At 39.0% G+C, this 15,036-nt stretch overlaps 1 protein-coding gene across 1 annotated transcript in view; it reads left to right on the top strand.

Moving 5' to 3' along the window:
- Positions 1-12,956: 12,956 nt before the first annotated feature.
- The window catches only part of LOC118220989 (proline-rich protein 12-like), a 35,143-nt gene continuing 33,063 nt past the window's right edge, over positions 12,957-15,036 (top strand). The window contains exon 1 of the mRNA XM_035405517.1: positions 12,957-14,025. Within this exon, the coding sequence (XP_035261408.1) occupies positions 13,943-14,025 (83 nt within the window). The 5' untranslated portion in view covers positions 12,957-13,942. The remainder of the gene's footprint in view (positions 14,026-15,036) is intronic.

The raw sequence follows: 15,036 nt of genomic DNA, 5'->3' as shown, positions 1-15,036 counted from the left end.
ACCAGTGTAAACATCAATTTTTATATTGTGCTGGTAATTGTTTGAGCAGAGCACTCTCAGGTTGCTTACACTTTAGGAAATAGTTACAGCCGTCAATGGAAATATTCATTGAAGAATACTTTGAGTAACATTCTTACACAACCTTTGGTGGCATAACGTCACTGTACAGACAGCTTTGGAGTAACTTGCAGTTGCAGGAAAAAATTTGTGAATCCTTTGGAATTACCTGGATTCACAATAATAGACAAAAGCTAACTGTAAAGCCTGGAAATCTGATTGCAGATGGGATAGATCCAGGGCTTGAGTGGGGGCTATGGAATACAAAACTGTATCATCTGCATAAAAACTGAATTTTGAGTGCTTTATTGTTGAGCAGATATTATTTATATAAATAGTAAACAGGAGCAGCTCCAATTGTGGAAATTCTTTATATACAGTTTCAAGAAAAAGTTTGTGAACCCTTTGGAATTACCTGGATTTTTGCACTCATTAAATGTAATCTTCATTCAAGTCACAATAATAGACAAACACATTCTGCTTAAAATAATAACACACTCAAATGCATTTTTGATGTCTTTATTGAGCACATTTTCTAAACATTCCACAGTTCAGGCTGGAAAAATATGTGATCCCTTGTATCTAGTAACTGGTAGGACATCTTAAGCAGCAATAACCTCCTACAAATGTTTCCTGTAGCACAATGGTAAGGATGAATTGTAGACCATTTATTTTTATGAAACTCCTTCCGTTCATTGATATTTTTGTGCATGAGCATCCCTTTTCAGGTCACCTAATCACAATTGGGTTGAATCTTGAATCCTGAAATCTTCTTCCATTTAAACCACGCTGTTGTCGATTTACTCGTGTTTTGGGTCACTGTCTTGCGGCATCAACCAGCTTCTATTAAGCTTCAGGTGATGGACTTCTACCCTAGCATTCTCCTGTAAAATATATTGATACAATTTTGAATTGTTTGTTTCCTCGATAACTACAAGCTTTTCAGGCCCTGAGGCAGCAAAGCAGCCCAAAGCCACGATGCTACCTCCACCATGCTTCAGAGTCGGGTTGAGGTTTTGGTGTTGGTGAGCAGTGTCCCTTCAAACATAGTGTTGTGCATTTCTGCCAAAAAAGTTCAACTTTTGTCTCATCCGTCCATAGAACATTGTCCCAGAAGCGTTGTGGAATATCCAGGTGGTCTTTTGCAAACTTGAGACATGCAGCAGTGTATTCTTGGAGAGCAGTGTTTTTTTTGTGGCATCCTCCCATGAATATCATTCTTGTTTGGTGTTTTTCTTATAGTGGACACATGAACAGAGACTTCTGCAAGTTCAACAGATTTATTCAGGTCCTTTACTGTTTCCCTAGGGTTCTTTTTGACATACTTCAGCATTGCACCCTGTACTCTTGCTGTGATCTTTGAAGGATGCCCATTCAGGGAGAGTAGCAACAGTACTGAATTTCCTCCATTTGTGGACAGCTTGTCTTACCGTGAATTGATGAAAACCCGGGTCTTTAGAAATGCTTTTGTAGCCTTTTCCAGCTTTATGTGTCTCTACAATTCTTTCATGTTCCTCTGAAAATGGTTTTGTTCAGGGCATGGTTTACATGAACATATGTTTCTTGAAAACACCAGACTGTCTGTAACCCACCTATGTGTGCCTTTTTTTATTGGGCAGAGCACCTCCAACCCACACCTCCAATCATATCTCATTGATTGGAACACCTGACTCCATTTAGCTTTTGGAGAAGTCATTAACCTAGTGGTCCAGATACTTTTTCCAACCTAGACTGTGTTTAAATGATGCATTCAGTGTTGACAAGAAGTACAATTGTTTGTTTGTTATTAGATTAAGCAGATTGTGTTAGTCTATTACTGTGACTTAGATGATGATGATCAAACCACATTTAATCAACATGACTTTTGATCCAATAAATATCTACTTCAGAAATACACAATTTATTTTGCTGTAAATGATAACAGGACGTAGTCCCACTGTCCCACCAATTAGTCATTTTTTGTAACCATTGGTTATAGCTAAACTGAAAGAAAAACGTGTGCACATGTAGGCAGATGAGATAAATCAATGTACCCCTGAACTCCACATACCTGCACAAAAGTAGCATGGGCACCATTAGCACTTGTGCACGAGCTCTCTCTCACTCCCTACAGAAAACAAAAGACACACTAATGAGGACAATGCCTACAGGTCCGTGATTGAAAGAGAAGGGTGATAGTCTATGTATAGAATATGGTGGATTGTTTGTGTATCTGTGTGCAGGTATATGTGCCTGTGAGGATGTCTGTGTGCATGCACAACACTGAGCCAATTTGAAAGATGGGGAATAGAAGTATATGTTTATGATGGGAAGAGAGAAGGGAAGAGCAATAGTGTGTGTTGGAAACTATGGTGGTCAATCTGAGGTTTATTTCATCATCAGTGACGTGGATCTTTTCAGGGGGTGTAACATCCAGCTGTTGCTCTCATTCCATTTCAGGTTTGTGAAAGAGTGCAGACCATCAGTTTCACCTAACTTCAATTTCCTGGGCCAAATGCAATATTTCCAGGGTACCTTAGCCCAAACGGGCTGCAGAACCAAGACAACTGCTCAGGTCATTCAGGTTCCAGATACAGGCCCCACCTCTGCCAAGACATCTAGAGATGTTTGCTATCCTGCTCTGTTAATTTTACCTAATTAGGATACGCATATCCTGGATGTTCCAAAGGACCACTTTGTTTCTAAAGGCTTTACAGAAGAGAGTCAGCAGTGCACGTTCTGTGACAGTTCTAATCACGTCAATGGCAATTTTATCCAGGGCTATATACAGTGTGCTGAAATAAACCATACTCATGTTGCAACCAAGAACTTAAACCGAGAGAACCCAAATGAAGCAACAGAACTGACTGCCTCTCTTTCTGACAGAATCAAAACTCACTATTTCCCTTGATAATAAAGAGATTCAGGGCTCCTCTGAAATTCTGATTCAAAACCAACATTCATTAAATAATATCTAAACAAATCCATGTCTAAAACCAACAGAGTTAAAAATACCACCAGGATCTACCTCTCGTTCAGATCTACGGAAAACTCAGACTCTTGCTCTCTTTCCAATGGAAACTGATGGACACAAAAAGCAGGGCTCAGGGAACGTCTGCGTTAATAACAGCCACCAAGAAGACCAAACAAACAGAGACTGCAGTTCCAAACATGACCAGACGATGGAGGCAATTTCATCTGCTGACAAAAAAAGGCAAAAAATTCAGCTCCAAATAATTTGTTAGTTCCCTCTGAAAAGTCTAAGATAGAGACCCCCAGACTACATGTTCAGAAAAGACAACAGAGAGGGGAATGCAAAAGCAAGTACAACTTCAAAAATCGAATCGGAGAAAGTTGCAATTCAATTTTTCAGCAAAACAGAGAGAGTGATCATTCCAACGCAAACCATGAGAAGAAGGCTGTGTGCTGCTGCTGTTCAGCTGCACAGAGAGAGTGTCAAAAGGGGCGTGGTTCCATAGATCAAGACCGGGTGGCACCAGAGATATACTGTGCTTCTGCGGTGGAGGCTGTTGAACGTGCAACCTTGGAACAAGCCACATTGTCTCCTGTCAACTTTACTCTCAACAGGTTTTTAAACCGGGGTGAAAAAATGCTTTTGGGAGCTTTACTGGGCCCTAGAATTAAGGTGGGACAGGCTGTACGTCCATATGGTGAACTGGGAGGAAAGCAAAACCGCAATGTTGCTAACACATCCTAATAAAGATTGTAAATGGAGAGAGAGAGAGGGAATAGAAGAAAATGTTTTTTTTTTTTTTAAACTGTATGAGGGGTGTGTGTGTGTTTGGGGATCACTTTAGGTAGAACTCAATTGCATGTATGCTTTGGAATGTATGTTGGACAAATCTTACTGGAAGTCTACATTTACTTGAATGATAATTAAAGGAAATTGCTCATTAATTTAGTTTATGAAAACATACTTTGTGTGGATTTCTGATAATTGTTATGTATTAATTTATCAATAAATTATGAACATATTTTGGTTTCACCATTTTGCATCTTATGTTTATATAATCCAATATGCATGAAGTGTTACTTTTAGCTATAGCCTACTCTGTATACATCTAATGAATCATATGCATTATATTTTAAGTATTTGTATACTACTTTTGTGCTTTATTTTGTTACATCATTATCATCAAAACATAAACATATTGAGAAATACGTAGAAAACTCCTGAGTTTGAAGACAGCATGCTGACACATTTTATAGGCTATTTTAAACTTGATTTATAGGCTATGTAAGAAATGCAACACTGTCCTCAAGAAATGGAAGTCAAATCCAAGAGCGGTGGTTCATAGAAGTAAAACCAGAAGGCTAAGGTAAGAGGATTCAGAGGAAAGCAGAAGTGGACATTAGTGTAGAAGAAATGGGAGAAAAGAGCACAGGTTTGGATTATTGATATTGCATTAGGACTGGAACAGGTATTAACAATACCTTAAAGTGAAACTGTGTCCCTCTGGATTTAGCAAAACCATTGCTAACCCCCATTAGACTATGATTACTGACTACTTACACAAATGGGTAAACTATTCAACTGTAGTCATGATTCACATAATTTTGTTTATAATTATAGAGTACAATAAAGCTAACAGAAAATTGTATATTGGCAAATTTCAAAAAATTATTTGCTAGCTACTATGAGCATATGCTGTGTATATTGCAGTGTATCACAGAAGCTTCATTCAGCTCTTTCTGCTAGTGTGATCCTATGCTAGTATGTGTTCCTGCCCAGTAAGCTAGATCAGTCATTCTCGCGAGGTGCTTTGGGGCGCGTAGTGAAGTCTGTCGATTTCCTTAGGGGCGTCTGGTCGGGTATACAAGTGCCTTAACCCTCAGAGCGTAGTTGTTCAAGTTGTTTTTTTTTCCAGATTTTTGATGAGTTTTATGTCAGTGACGCGACGGAATCTCACATGATCACTGTAACGTGATTGGTGTATTATTTTGGGCATAAAAACATTTGATTGGCTTGTGGTATTGGTGCGGTCAATAAAACAAGGATAGGTAAACCATTGATTACTGCTTTAATGTTTAAGCCTGTTAAATTGGGCCAAAGGGGTGTTCCTACCCCAAGCTGGTGGTATTGATCAAGCAGCAAGTTTATTGGAGAGTCACAAGAGGAAGGGGACAGGCACTTAATTATGCCTTGGCTGACCAGAAAAGGTTAATGGTGAACGTGACTCAGTAGAGGGTCAGTCCCATGGTCAGGAAGCCAGAGGCCACAAATGTTCCTGCGTATAGACAGTTACATTGTTACAATGGTAAAGAGGAGCTTTAATACTGTAGTATGCCAAACTATGGCAGCACAATACTTATATTTATCATACAATATTTATCAACAAAGCTGACTCAGACTTCAAAAAGTATTCAGTGAAGTACTCTGTGTGGATTACAAAAACTATTCCAGAAGTATTTCTGCATGTAAGAATAGACAGGAAACCAGCTGTAAACAAAATTACCACCTCATTACCTCTTAGATGCATGTATTTTTTTATGAATTCTCCACCCCTTCCCTCCCCCCAATATAACTGTATATACAGTATACTGCATACCTTTTGCTAAATAGAGTAAAATTCACAACCTAGAATATATTTTATGATAATTTATGATAAGATATTTTGTTCAGTCATATCCATTAATTAAGATATCAAACTGTGTACTTGCAATTTAAAATGTATTACAGGTAGCAACAAGGTGGTGGATGCCCTTTTCATTTGATCTTCTGTCTTGTACAAGTCTTTGAGCTCTGCATTGCAAAGTTTGGTGTGTCCACTGATACAGATTGCTATGAAATGAATCAATTCAGCATTTAGTTTACTAAGCGCTCTCATCCATTACCAAATCTATTTATTTTTACAGGTTATGCATTGGTGTATTTGTGTAACTGGTGTAATTAATGTAATAAATCACCAATATCTCAGCTTTAGGTATGTTGTCAAACAGGTAAACCATGTGGTAGACAAGGTGGCTTATGCAGCTGGGGAAAAATAAGTGAATTTGATTATGCTTTTTTTCTGGTTAATCAAAGCTAATGGAGACAAACAGGTGAGTAAAATAATAATTCAGCTTGAACAGAATGAGAATGCGATTAGTTTAGATTGAACAAAAACTTTAAGGCATGAAAGTAATTCAACTTAAAACTTATGTTGTCTGTTGATTGCTTCAAATGAACTACACAAACTTAAGGATGTTAAACACATATACAAAGCAACTGCATTCTAACATGAACCACTAGATGACGACAGAGACAATGATAAAGAAATTATGTTCATTTTATGATACCGAATATTAGTCCTGTACTTTATATATTTAAATAGGCAACAGATTTTTTATTTTTGATGCTAATATTGCCACAATTAAGATGTTGATGATTAATATTGTGCCATTTTTAGTGTATCTACATTATTGTTATTGTAGATATTGTTATGTATCTGTGACTGTAATATTCACTTACCACGATTGTATGTACCATTATGATTATTATAAGCATCATTGTGTGGTATTTTTCATGTTATTTCTGAAGAATAGGCTTGATATAAATGTATTTTGGTGCACTATCCCTCCTGCACCTGAGGACACAATTATGTACAACAACAATGGTAAGTGTGAGCATTGTTCAGTCATTCAGTCTGTTGTTTCAGAAATGGGACTCAAGATATAATTGCATGGTACAAACTCACACTTCCTGCCGTTACTTGTCTCCACATTTATCCACAAGTCCACAAGAGCTATGGTATATTCCAAAACTAGCTCTATTTCTTTGTTAGTGATGCATTCTGTAAGTCACTGAATGTCAATATCAACTCATCTCATGTCAGTACCCACACAACCACTGTAGTGAGTACTGAATCTGACAGTGTCCTTATGTCCACATAAACTGTCGTGCATTGCTTGTGTTCAGCCTACACTCACCTTTCTTCTCTGACTAGGCGACCAAATGTTCAAAGTATGCTCTTGTCTTGCTCTGTCCTCAGCAGCAACTGGAATTTTGAACTGATGGTGCCCAACAGTCTGGAGAGGTTATGTCCATAGATGGTTAATTATGAGGAGGCAGAAGAGTATTTTCAGGACTAAACAAAGATAATGGAGAGGGATACATTTAGGGATCCACCAGCCCTGACCAGGTATTGACCGAAAGAGCCAGACTGAATCTTGGAATCCATCTGTCCTGTTCCCACCCCCTAGCACTATTCTTATGTAATTAATTTAGAACTATTACAGCATGCTTTATGGCTTTCTATAAACATTAGCTTTTTGACTATTCTTCTTCTTCTTATTATTATTATTATTAGAGGCACCAAAAGATACTCTATTGTTTTCCGTAGTGTTTTATTATTTTTCTAATTGAATCGTATGATGGTGCTACAGAGCACAATATTTCTAAATAAATGTATTAAAAATCACTGCTGTCTTTTATGAATGTAAAACTTGCTGTGATCATTTTCCTAATGTGGAACATAAATCTGTACCTTTTATGTTGCCAACCTCTTGTAATGAGGTCACCAATCTATCGCAGGGCACACACACCATTCACTCACACACTCATACCTGTGGGCAATTTAGAGTCTCCAAAGAGCCTATCTGCATGTCTTTTTACTGTGGGAGGAAACTGGGTACCCAGAGGTTTTTTTATCTACTTCGTTATATTTTATATTATTTGTATTTTTATTAAAGTTCAATATAAACTTGCTGGTCTGGAAGTGTTGCTGAAATAATGCTGAAGGATGAATTACACTTCTCTTTCCTTGTACATTGCTCTGGAGTCAAGTGTCTGCAAAATAAATGTAAAGTAATGAAGTAGTGGTCGGATCTGGTCTGATTCTGGCCCAAAGTCGGCATTGCTGGGCCGGACTTCACACAGATCTGGGCCGGAGTTCCTAAATGTTTATCACCCCAATACAGCTATGAAAGACAATACAGTATGTAGTGATGGCTCGCAGAGCTAGCTAGCAACTGAGCGCTAGGTAAGGGCTATAGATAATGTTTATTGAAGTGTGAGCATATTTTGTAGACAGCAGCGTAAAAAACATAAAAAAACGTAACACCAAGGTGTTTACCATGAAATGAATTAAATGCAGTGCACTATAACATACCTGTGATTCTCTTCATTAACAAGGGGGTAGACTGTATTCAATTTGATGAAGTAGGCTATATACAAATACATGTGAATATAACGTTGACTGACAGGTCCTCTCAACAGGTTTTTTATGGAAACTAGCTTTCTGAAGCGAAAGCTTGACAGCATTAGCAACAGTACCTAAGGAGAGTGGGACTTGGGTGGGGCTTCACAAAGGGTCAGTAATTTTAAATAAAATCCAACAAAAAATAAATAAATTATTAATAATAATAATAATAATAATAATAATAATAATAATAAATATAGTTGCAAGCAGCGATGAGGGGGCCAAGCAGTCCAGCAGGGCAGAGTTGCCATGGCAACTTGATCGGATCATGTTAAAAGTGTGGCTGTAAGCACTGATAGCAAGTTTTATGTCAATTGACCAAAGACTGGGTGCAACTGAGATATGAGCTCATGTCCTGTTTGGGTCATTTGCCTTTGATTTGGCTGTAATGGATGAACGTTTTTGAAAATCAAAAATGCATCAGAGAACCTTTTTGAGGGTTGGTCCGAAGATGATCTGTGCCAAGTTTGGTGAAGATTGGGCAAACTTTGTGGTGTGTGAAAAATTTTTAAACCTTTTGATAAAATCCAATATGGCGGCTGCATCAATTAGGTTGACATGAAAAGTTGCCATGTCTCGGCCTTGGGACCTCTCACGGTATTAGCAGACATGAGAATTATTTTTTTTTAAGCAAACACATCACCAGTTATTAGCCAAAACGCATTTTTGGTTATTGCAGTGACCCCAGTGGTCAAATGACAGAAAATGTTTTGCGCTTCCTCAAAATGGGGTCCCGAGTCCATGTACCAAGTTTGGTTTTGATACATCAAAGCGTTGCTGAGTTATGGCCTCACTTCCTGTTTTTCGATTGACTATAATGGACGAACGCTTTTGTCTCTGCCTTAGGATCTCCTAAGATACAACCACACATGAGAATGACTTTTTTAAAGCAAACACATCAACAGTTATTGGGCAAAACTCATTTTTACTTATTGCGGCGCCCCCCAGTGGTCAAATGACTCGTTTTTCTGCAAGTCCTCCGGAAGTAGTGTTGATACATCAAAGCGTTTCTGAAGTATGAGCTCACTTCCTGTTTGGCAACTTTTCCGCCGATTTCGATTGACTATGACGGACGAACGCTTTCGAAAATCCAAAATCCATCTGATAACATTTGTGAGGCTTGGTCTGAATATCATCTGTGCCAAATTTGTGAAGATTGGACAAAATTTGTGGCCTGTGAAAATTTTAAAAACTTTTTCAGAAAATCCAATATGGCGGACAATCCAATATGGCGGAAATTAATGTTAATGAGTGCACTGAACTCAGCTTGATCCAAGGAATCCAACGGTACCTCATTTTTTTTTAAATTGGGCATACGGCTCAAAACTTACATGCATAAACATACCTCCAACTTTGACCCGTTGGTGGCACTAGAGTGCTCGGGGTGGAGACATGAATCTTGGTGAAAAGAATAATGGGACTGTCCCCAATCAGTGTGCCAAATTTTTACAACTTTTTACCATACGGTTCTAGGGGCTGCCATAGACACCCTAGCCAGAAGAAAATGATGATGATGCAAAATAAGAAAAGGTAGAAACACAATAGGGGCCAAGCAGCAGCCAAATAATAGTAATAATAATAATAATAATAATAACAACAATAATAATAATAATAATTGTTATCATTATCATTATTATAATTATTATTATTATTATTTAATCGACCTTGGGTTCTGGAAGAATTTCTACATGCTCTTATTTCCTGATGTTTATTGGAAGAGTATTCCACAGAGAGGCCAAACTCATGGAGATGGGTCTTGGGGATGGTGAATAGAGTATCAGCATTAGAGGAGCAGAGGGTATGAGGGAGAACGTACACAGCAGATGAGTGAGGTAGTAAGGGGCCAGGTCATTGAGAGTTTTGTACGTGATCAAAAGAATTTTGAAATTGATACGCGCCTTAATGGGAAGTCAGTGTAGGTCTTTTAAAGTGGGTGTGTTGTATTTCCAGGATGTAGTGTGGCCCCAGAGTTTTGGACGTTTGGTCAGTAGGGTGTTAGAGAGGCCATAGAATAGAAAATTACTGAAGTCAAGCCAGGAGGTAACAAAAGCATGAATTGGGCATTCAGCAGCGAAGGTGCATGGTGAAGGATGAAGGCAAGCAATATTTCTTAGGTGAAAAAATGTTACTGTTTTGGATGAAAAGAAAGAAGGGCTACTGTTGGAGATCAACAGAACTTGAATCTGGGGGAAACAAAGGCTCCAAATATACCATCAGATGCTACCTCTATGCGAATAGAAAGACTTAAGGCAGAAAAAACTATATTGAGGGCAATTAACAGATATACACTTCTGGAAGTTTAAAAATGGCATTTGAATTTCAATTTGACCATCTTTTATGGTCAAATCAGACCAAAATGCACATCGGCAGTGGGTTTGGTGTTAGTAAAATTTTATCCTCCTGAAAATAATATCATACTTAAAAATATGGTGGTAGAATATGGTTATGGGAGTCTTTTGAATCTAAGGGCCCTGGGGCTCATATTAAGGTCAATGGAATCATGAACTTCAGAAAGTACCAATACTATTTGGCCAAAATCTGGCTCCCTCTGGCAGTCAGGTGAAACTTCACTGTAAATGAATCTTTCAGCAAGCATATCTCAAAATCAATCAATAAATGGTTAACTCACCACAAAATTACTGTTTTGTAATAGCTCTGTCTCCAGACTTGAATCTGATTTTTTTTTGAAGTATGGTTTTTGATTGAAGAGGGTAGCCTACAAGTGCACACTGAAGGATTTGAAGAATCTTAAAATATTATGTACAGAGGAATGGTGAAAGATCCCTCCCAATATATTTACCAATCTCAAAACATGGTAGTAAATAACTCAGTAGAGTTTAGTGAAGGAACGATGTGCAAACTATAGAAAATAGGCTTGTGAATATTTCAGACATTTTTTTTTTTTGGGGGGGGTGTATAGTTTGAGGAAAATGTTATTTTGGTTGATTCCACTGGATCATCCTTAATATAAATAATAATTTCCTTATATGAGAATTAAGATATAGCTCAGTACTTATATTATTTTACACTCACTAGCCACTTTATTAGGTACTTGCTAGTACCGGGTGGCGTCTTCTGCTGCTGTAGCCAATCTGCTTCAAAGTTCGACGTGTTGTGCATTCAGAGATGCTCTTCTGCATACCTCAGTTGTAACGAGTGGTTATTTGAATTACTGTACTGTTGCCTTTCTATCAGCTCAAACCAGTCTGGCCATTCTCCTCTGACCTCTGCCATCAACAAGGCATTTTCGCCCAGAGAACTGCCGGTCACTGGATATTTTCTCTTTTTCGGCCCATTGTCTGTAAACCCTAGAGATGGTTGTGCATGAAAATCCCAGCAGTTTCTGAAATACTCAAACCAGCCCATCTGGCACCAACAAACATGCCATGTTCAAAGTCACTTAAATCACCTGTCTTCCCCATTCTGATGCTTGGTTTGAACTTCAGTAGTTTGTCTTGACCATTTCTACATGCATAAATGCAATGAGTTGCTGCCACGTGATTGGCTGATTAGATATGTGTTCGCTTAGATAGTTGAACAGGTGTACCTAATAAAGTGGCCGGTGAGTGTATATAGCCTTTTTTGCTCATCTTTATCTAGTGTGTGAATAATTAGAGGGGGCACTGTATATCCACATTTCTGTGTTCCAGTGTGGATGCCAGAAGATTTCCCCCATTGCCTCCTCAGTCAGTGCCTTTGTCTGTTATATTAGCAACTTGACTGCCAACCTTTAAGGAGGACCTTAATTGCAGTGACCAGAATTACACAACCCCGCCTCCTTACTCTGGTCTCCATACAAGGCGGCTGTCTTCTTTCATTACCTCCATTTGCTAATGTAGTGTGTATATCTGTCAGAAGCCAACAGTCCACACACATAATACTGGACCCAAATCCAGTCAGATTAGTGTATGGACTGCATGCCCTTTCTCATCGTAGTCATGTACTATTGCTATAAAACATTAGTACTGTGACCCTTGCTGTGTTTTTAAAGGGGGGGGGGGGGGGGGGGGGGGGGGGTCTCATGAGCACCTGACCAAAAAGAAGAACGAACAGGTAGAGACAGAATAGTCCAGAACGGATAACGATGAATGGATAAACTGGGGTATGAGGTGTAAATCGTTACAAGTGTTAAACCGATGTCTTCTGGAAATATAAAAGCAGCCGATTAACGACTGATATATGGGGTAAAAAGAGGACTGACAGAAAAGGATAGATTGAGTTAACAGAATAAGGCAATCTCGATATGAAATTCACAGTCACTGTTATTTCTATTGTTTTCGGTAACAGTTACAGTTCACGTATTTACGGATAATCTGATTTCGTCTTTAACGTGTCACGTGCATACTTTTGTAAACACCTTCAGACTAATGAGTAATTTATTAAAATCAAATATAAAGAATCGACAGTCTGTTTCAGATTCACAAGTTTCAGTTATTCCATTTTTGCCAAGATAGCTAGCTACAACTCAGGAGAGGTCAGAGCAGTGATACAGTCCCACCTGGTCTATATTAATTTACATACTGCAATGTATGTCTGTGTAATTGTAGCAAGCTATAGCTTGCAAGGTACCAATAAAATACTATGCAGTAAATGTCTGTCTATCCTTCGGTCAGTCAATAAATACGCGCGATCAATCCATCAATCAATGTTCTCTGTGATTCCATGCATTTCCTTTCCTCCCATCCCCCTCATTCGCTGTCTTTCCCTTTTTGTTAAAAATGGGCCTGAACTGTATGCTGGGAATGGTTTACGCTCGTCTGTGAGAGGACGAGGGAAGGGAAGGGGGAGGTAGACAGACTGCGTGTGAGTATGTGTTTGAGAGAAAGAGGGTGAGTGAGGGAGGGAGGGAAAGAGCGAACCAGTCGCTTTCAAAAATGGCGTCTTCAGAACAAAATGACTGAAAATATATTTTAAACTGAGGCCTAACGCTGAAGCCTTGTATCTGGATTTTTACCATCGGTCTTGGAGCCTCGCTGTGACGCATATCGTTGTATATCCTTTTCGGAGGACAGGAAAAGAAAAAGATCACGAAACTGCAAAAAGACACCAACCAGTCATATTTTGATGCGTCGACAGAGCTAGCTCGCTAGCTAGCCACCAACCAATTTCAGTAGAAGGGAGGGGTATGCTTGCTGTTGGCTAGGGAGCTACCTAGCTGGTTAGCGAAGTCTACAAAAGAAATAATTCGAGAAAGGAATATATATTTTCTAACGACACTCGTACCCCTCCGTTTGCGACCATTGCGATTCTTAAGAGAAAGGGGAGGAGAGACTGGTGAAAGGACAAGACGTGAATAATCATATCTGTGCATCAGCATTTTAGCTACAAGGGATAAGCTACAGCAATGGAGTTCAACTGCTGCTTCTCCTGAAAAGGACAATAGCTAGCTAGATATTGAAAGAAATACGGGAGAGGGGAGGGAAGGAAGAAAAAGAATTTTTTGGTGGTGGTTGGTGTGACTCCCCTCATATTCCCCCTCCTCCCCTCTCTATCCTCCACCCCCTCCTCCTTCTCCTCCCCTCCATTTCTCTCCCTCTCTCTGTGCCGTTTCTCATTCTTGAAGATTTGCCTGTGAAACGGGAGAAATAGCTAAATATAATACAGAAAGGAAGAAAATATTGAGGCCGAGATAGTGTGCTACAATTCAGAATATTTCTCCCTCCCCGCCCCCCACTATCACTCCATCTTCATCCTTCATTTTTTTAATGGATAGAAATTATCCTGGTACAGGATTTGGTGATTTGGGCGCAGGAACGGGATGGAGTTACGAGAGGTCGGCAAAGGCAAGGTAAGAATTTGTCCATGCAGCTAATGTGCATTTCCATACCATGCATGCATACATGTCCTCATGCAGCTAGCTGGCTAGCTAGAGGTAACAATGCCCATTCAAGTTGGCGCAATAGAACCCGTGCTCTTTTCGTATAGCAAGACATGTAACAAGAAACGTTGATTAGCTAGCACTAGCTAGCAAGCTACATTGTGTCGTGCAGGTAGATAGCGAACTCGCTAGTATTATTATTAGCTTACTAGGACGTAAGGGGGAGGGGGGCTGTCTTGAAAATGCAAGGAATGCGATTGACAGAGTTAATGCGTGGAGAAGAAGGTAGACAGAAAAAGGGGGAGGGATGGGAGAGGAGAGGGGGATGGGTTGAAGGATGTGTCGGTTTATAAAAAAAAACAAAAAACAAATCGATATACTTTATTTTGTTAGATGATTGGCTATACTGTCAGTTACATATTTTCATAGTTATGATGCTCCCCTGGCTGATTACATTCTTTGCTACCTGTTAATGTATATTGGTAGGTGTTGATATCAATGTTTATAATTTGGTATTAGCTAGCTAGCTAGCTACTATAGGTACGGATATGTCCTCGCTACTGTATCCGTATCCATGGCCTCTGTATATTCGCTGGGTGGTGCGATGCCATTTACGTTACATAAAAAATATTTTCATGAACTAACTAAATATGTTGACTGACTAAAAGATGAAACGACATTTAGTTTCCTTCCATTGTTAACGTACTAGCTACAACAAAACCTAGTATGACCCGCATGCAAAAGCAATTAGCTACCTAGCTGTAGCAATCGGTTCCATGTACTTGCTAGCAGAATATATCCTAGCTAGCCTTAATAATAACATTACTTGTTAGCTTTGTAGAGGTTTATGCTTGACACAGTCGCTTGCTATATCGTTATAGTCTAATATTATTTATGTGGAACCTAGCGTGAGCTGCAGTTCATATAACATTGTTGTACCTAGTAGCTAGTTTCTAGCTACTGTAGTTTGCTGAACACAAG

Source organism: Anguilla anguilla, chromosome 2, assembly GCF_013347855.1.
Source record: "Anguilla anguilla isolate fAngAng1 chromosome 2, fAngAng1.pri, whole genome shotgun sequence".
Lineage (NCBI taxonomy): Eukaryota > Metazoa > Chordata > Actinopteri > Anguilliformes > Anguillidae > Anguilla > Anguilla anguilla.
The sequence above is the reverse complement of the archived record's forward strand: the minus strand, read 5'-3'. Positions and strand labels throughout refer to the sequence as shown.